The sequence below is a fragment of the Vicugna pacos genome, chromosome 21, assembly GCF_048564905.1.
Source record: "Vicugna pacos chromosome 21, VicPac4, whole genome shotgun sequence".
Lineage (NCBI taxonomy): Eukaryota > Metazoa > Chordata > Mammalia > Artiodactyla > Camelidae > Vicugna > Vicugna pacos.
This window is the reverse complement of record NC_133007.1, coordinates 33,164,201-33,170,298: the sequence shown is the minus strand read 5'-3', so window position 1 is coordinate 33,170,298 and position 6,098 is coordinate 33,164,201. Positions and strand designations below refer to the sequence as shown.

The 6,098-nt window shown below is 50.5% G+C and overlaps 1 protein-coding gene across 2 annotated transcripts in view; it reads right to left on the bottom strand.

Moving 5' to 3' along the window:
* Positions 1 to 2,116: 2,116 nt before the first annotated feature.
* SPIRE2 (spire type actin nucleation factor 2) overlaps positions 2,117 to 6,098 on the bottom strand; it is a 28,280-nt gene continuing 24,298 nt past the window's right edge. Inside the window, exons 13-15 of one of the 2 annotated variants that reach the window (XM_072946879.1) lie at positions 4,180 to 4,207; positions 3,325 to 3,440; positions 2,117 to 3,064 (exon numbers count right to left, since the gene is read on the bottom strand). In XM_072946879.1, the coding sequence (XP_072802980.1) occupies positions 2,842 to 3,064; positions 3,325 to 3,440; positions 4,180 to 4,207 (367 nt within the window). In that variant the 3' untranslated portion in view covers positions 2,117 to 2,841. Of the gene's footprint in view, positions 3,065 to 3,275; positions 3,441 to 4,179; positions 4,208 to 6,098 lie in introns of both variants that reach the window. The other variant, XM_072946880.1, reaches the window with a different exon arrangement.

The window sequence follows — 6,098 nt, the reverse complement described above, 5'->3', positions numbered from 1 at the left end:
GGCGAGACAGTTCCCTCCTTATTAAAAGTAAGCACATTCAGACCGAGGAGCTTCCCACGCTGCGGATTCCTGGACACCCCCTCCCTGGGAGAGATTGACACCGAACCTCAGGATTGTCCGGGGAGTTTGCCCGAGTGATTCTTCTGTCCATCTAGGTGTGGGAATCCGCGGTCTCAGGTGGAGGCTCACCACCCTTACCGTGGGTCATAACCTCCTGGGGGAACTTTTACACTGAGGATCAAGGTCCCATCCCTAGAAATTCCGACGTGGGATCTGGCATTGATAGTTCTAAAAGATCTTCAGGGGATTAGAATGTGCAGGCAGATTCGAGAAGCCCTGCCCTGCAGAGGTCCCGATGCCAGGGCAAGGTGGTGTGCGCGTAAGGCGTTCTCACACCTTGACCGAGGAGAGGGCCACGTGGGATGCCATGGCTGTCACTGTGGCTGCAGGCCAGGCCCTGTACTGAGCTCTGACCTTGTCCTGGAAGGGAGGTATCCCCCTTTTCACAGGTAAGGAAACTGGGACTCAGAATAAGGAACTGGCCCAGGTAGAATCTAGACTTGCATTCGTATCTGTGGTTCCAGGGATCAAATGAGGAAGGTTGCTAGCAAAGATCGAGAAGGGGGGAACACATGGCTGGTCTGTCAGCCAGTATTCCTAAGATCTTGAAATACTTCACACTAGCTGGCGGGTAGCTGCTGCCTCAGGCCACCCCCACCCCCACATCTCCCACAACACAGGCAAGACCTCCAGGGCACCACCCTGAAAGCTCTCATCCTTCAGGGCCAGGCTAGTCATTACATAGATTGTGTCACCCCTGGTCTGAGGTGTGACCAGCTTTGCTGCCTCTCCTGTGGATGGAAATGTGGGATGCTCACCTGGAGCTGTGTCCTGCTTTGTCTCCATGAGATGGCGGCCCTGGGACTGAGAGGTGCAGCACCAGAGACAAGCTGAGTGGCAATGTCCCTGGAGAGGCACCTTTGAACACACGTCTCTCCCTATACAACCAAAGGTCTCATCCTTGGCAAGAAGTTTGGTTGTAAAAGTTTTGGAGTAAGTGATCTCTTTATCAAGATCTAAATTAGGTGAGGCAGAGTCAGGGCTGGGTTCAGAGGGCTGACACTAGAGCTTTTGGCACCTGGGGTCAGCCGAGGTGAGCCCGTGACAGGCAGGACAGCAGGGGCCATGGGAGTGTCAGATCCTCCCTCCTGACCTCACCTTTGAGCTGTGTGGGTGCTCCCAGCTTAGCCCAGCTGTGCAAGGATGGGTTTTTATTCTGTTTTCAAATACACTTTCATTTCCAAGTGTTCCTATGAGGATTAGAACCTGGGTCACCTCCTTTTGGGAGCAGGGCCTGCACATGTCACCTGGCCTGTTTCCTTGCCTATAGGATTACTTGCTTTCTTGTTGCTGGCTGTGTGACCAGGCAATTCTTCACCCTCTCTGTGCTAGTCTTCTCATTTTAAAATGGGAATAATACTCCCTGCCAATGAAATGCACAGAACAAGTGCTGGGAACTGGCTGGTCTTAAGTTTGTGTAGTCGAGTGTCTTACCTGAAGGCTCATCTGTTATAAGTTCTGTCCCTTGGGGCCTCCTTGGGCCCATAACTGTGTGCCAGGCATTAGGGCCTGGCACCCAGCAGGCCTGGTGGGAGATGCTGGGCAGGCTGTGCTTCTTTGGCCAAATCCCCTCACCTCTCTGAGCCTCCTCTAAGATGGTGGTAGCAGAGCCCCACCCAGGCAGAGCCCCTGGGCGCTCCCCATCCATTCTCCTCAACCCTGCCAGCCCCGACAGAATCATCTGCCTGGAGAACAGGAGAAGCGGTAAGGGGGATGAGGCCAGAGGGCCTCCCCACCCAGGCAGGCAGCTGATGGGCAGCAGGCTGAACCACTTTAGAAACGTAGCCCTTCTGGCCATAGGACCAAGATGGCCGGGTCTCAGAGTGGGCACATAGGACCAAGATGGCCAGGTCTCAGAGTGGGCACTGTGGGTGGGACTGGGCCTCACACCATAAGGGCACCGGAGGGCTGGTGGCCCTCGGAGCCCAACATCCACCCTTTGAGAAGATGCCCACCACCACAGCTGGGTAGTTCTCAGTTCACACCCCAGACAGGAGACTATGAGACCACCTTTATTAGGTCACGAGTGGCCATGTGCAGTTTACATTGCTCCTCCTGGAATCGGGACTCAGGCCAGCACGGTCCCACACGTAGTGAGGCAGGTGACACCAGCTGCATGGCAATGGCCAGGTGTGGAGGCCAGGCAGGGGCAAGTTGCAAGCTGGGCCTTGGATCTTCCAAACGGGGGCCCAACAGAGGACTCTCAGCCCACCTCCCTGCTGAGAGTGCACAGATGCAAAAAGGGGACCCAGGAGCCCTGTCCCAGCCCGGACTCCCACCTAGGGAGGGGAAGCTGCAGTATTCTCAGCCCCAGACAGAGAAGAGAATACATATGGGGGTGGGACCCTCTCCCCAGAGCCCCCCGCTGGGGTCCTGTACTGTCCCTCCACCTGCCCCTCCCTGTCTGAGTGAGGAGGCCTGTTCCTATTCCACCCCCTCCCCACCCCAAGGAACCTGGGGAAACAGCCTCCCCCAGGGAGGGTCCTGGGGTGAGCCTGACCCCAAATGAACTCTGGGGCCAGGAAACATGAATATAAATATACAGGCTGTGTGTAAGTATTATATAAACATATCTATATATGTATATATGTACATGCACACTCAGGAGGATGGGGACTTCTCCGCCTGGGTCAGGACGAGCCCATCTCCTCCCCAGAGACATGGCCACCTGGGGGCACCTTGGAAAGCCTCTGGCCAGGTGGCCTGGGGGCCCAGGGGCTGTCACTTGAGGTCCAGAGTCCAGGTGTCCGGGACGTACAGGGACTGGGTGTGGCGGGCACGGCGGGGCGTGGTGTTGAGGGCATCCACACTCTTGCGGCTGGAGCGCACCACGTCCGCCACGAAGCTGGTGCAGTCAGTGCAGACATCCTTCAGGACGCAGCCGTGGGTGTACATGTGCGGGAACTCCTCCTCCACGCTGCGCCACTGGGGCCCCTGCAGGGATCTGGGGCGGGAGAGGGCCGTCAGGGGGCCCTGCCAGAGTCTCCGTGGCACCCCCCCACAGCCCGCAGCAGGCAGAGCAGAGCCCATCCACAAAAGCTCTTCCTGGGCTCTGACCACTCAGCCCCTGTGTTTCAAACTAGCTGCCTTGGGTTTCCACTGGCTTGGGGTGCCCCAGCAAATAGCCCCCACCCCACCCCTAGCTCCCGCATTACTGTCAATGCCCGGCCACCACAGTGATGTCAGCAAGGGCACCACACGCACTGGAAGACGTCTCTTCTCTGTGTCGGCATGGTTCTGGCAGGTGACACCCTCTGGGGACTCTCAAAGCCCAGCGTGTAGACGGGGATGTGTGCAAGCTTCTTAGAAGGCATCTTCATCTGCAATGCAGAGAGACGGTCCAGGCACCCTCGTCCCCCTGAGCAGCCGCCTGCTCTGGGCCTGTGTGGCAGGCAGCAAGGCAGGGATGGCCTAGAGGTCACTCGCCCCCTACATGCTCTCTGGACGCCCCTCCATGCCTGGCGTCTGAAGACACGTGCCTCCTTGCATCCCAGAACAGGAACTGCCTTTTTAAAACATCGAGCATCTCACCCTAGGTGTGATTGGTACTTAACACTGATGTGGTGGTTTCTCCTTAGCCAAGTGGCAGATAAAAAATAGGGGTTTATAATAGTGGTGGTAAAAATCCTTATTAAGCAGATTATTGTTTCTGGGATGAGTCGTAATGGGGTGAAATGTTACCTTTTAGCTTTGTGCACACCTGCACATATGCAGACACCCCAAGCTGCTCTAAAGATCCTCTCCAAAACACAAAAGGGAGTTGCCATGTCAGAAGGATGGCTTTTAGAGGAAGGAAAGGGTTTCCTGGCACTGGCCTACTAACATGGATTAAAAAAAAAAAAAAAGACATCTACAAAGGTCTTTAAAAACCGCACAGTCTTGGGAGGTGGAGGGGTGGATTCTTCCTGGAGGAAGGACACGAAGGTGACTGGTGAGGGTAGGGTCATCGGACGGGAGACAACACAGCCTCTGTCCCACCTGCCCCACCACGACAAGCCCAGCCAGGTCGCAGGACACCAAGGTGCGTGGGGTCTCATTCAGACCCCAGAAGACCCTCACCTTCACACTGCAGGAAGTGCAGACAGCTCTGGAAGGAAAGCAGAGGAGACAGGGTCAGCCAGGAGGGCCCTACTCACCCAGCCCCGCTGCCAGGCCTTCTGCTCCACCCCTGGACACTTCAGTGCTGCACTGTGGTACTACCCCCACATCTTGCTTCTCTTTTTACTAAGCTGCACACCTACAGTACTTCTGCCACTCGGGAAAAACCCGGTCTGGAGCTCAATGTGCCTGACCCTTCTCTCCGTAAGCGTTATGGGAGCCAGAGAAGCCTCAGCTGAGGTGCTCAGTTTTAAGCAGCGATTAACATTTTTTTATTCCCCATATGGGATTTCAAAAGTAAATACCTTCTTGCTATAAAAATTCAAACATTAGAGAGAATTCTAATTTATAAGTAGGGTCCTCTCCCGTAAAGCCCATCCTGGAGATGACCCCTGCCAGCAATAGTTCCCATCCCTCAGACCTAAGCATAAATTAAGAAAAACATTTAAAGTGAATATAAAATAAATGAAATGTGGTATCATGTACTATTCTATAAGGATACACCAGGGCTCTTCCTCACATCAGTACAAATTGTCCAAATTTATTTTTTAAAACAAGGGACTATTGGGGGATGGTATATAGCTCAAGTGGTAGTGTACCTGCCCAGTGTGCATGAGGTCCCAGGTTCAATCCCTGGTGCCTCCATTAAATTAAATAAATAGACCTAATTACCTACCCCTCAAAAAATAAAAATTAATAAAACAAGGGACCGTGTACACTTGCATGGACATCCCGGAATTAATTTGCCATCCACAAATGTCTGTATAAATTTGCTTTTATTTCACTGTGGTCAGAGAACATACTTTGTATGATATGAATCTTTTCACATTTTTGAGACTTGCCTTATGTCCCAGAATACGGGGCATAAATATGTCAATTTTGGTGAATGTTCCACCGTTGACAAGAATGTACATCCCACTCTTGGGTCAAGTGTTCTCCACATGTCAGTTAGATCAAGTTGGTGACAGTGTTGTTCAAATCTCCTATCTATACCTTTAGTTTCTCTGTCCACAACATTCATCAGCACCTCCAAGTGTAACCGTGGACTTAGCTCCTTCTCCTTGCAGTCATGCTGGTGTTCTGCTCTGTGCACCTGACTCTCTCGCTAGGTAGAGAAAATGTTTGCGGTTGTTTCCTCCTTTTATCATTATTAAGTGAACTCCTTTACCTCTGGTAATATTCTTTGCTCCACAGTCTACTTTGCATGGTATTCATGTATCAACTCAAGCTTTCTTTAGACTAGTATTGACATGGTATATCATTCTCCATCTCCCTTCCTAACCAATTTCTGTCTTTTATTTAAAGCACATGTGGGGAGGAGGTTATAGCTCAGTGGTGGAGTACATGCTTAGCATGCATGAGGTCCTGGGTTCCATCCCCAGCACCTCCGGTGAATTAATAAATAAACCTAATTACCTCCTCCCTCCAAAAAAAGGCCTGAAAAAAATTTTTATTTTTTTATTTTTAACATTTTTTATTGATTTATAATCATTTTACAATGTTGTAAAAATTTTTAAATAAAATAATTTAAAATAATTTAATTTAAATAATTTAAATAAAATAACTTAAATACTTTAAATAAAATAATTAAAATGTACATAGAAAACAAATGTATGGTTACCAAAGGGGAGGGGAAGGGATCAGTTAGGAGTCTGGGATTAGCAGTTACTAAGTACTATATATAAAACAGACAAACAACAAGGTCCTACTGTACAGCACAGGGAACTATATTCAATATCTTGTAGTAACATAATTAAAAAGAACATGAAAACGAATATATGTGTATGTATAACTCAATCACTATGCTGTACACCAGAACCTAACACACTATTGTAAGTCAACTATACATCAATAAAAATAAACAAATAAAAATGAAGTAC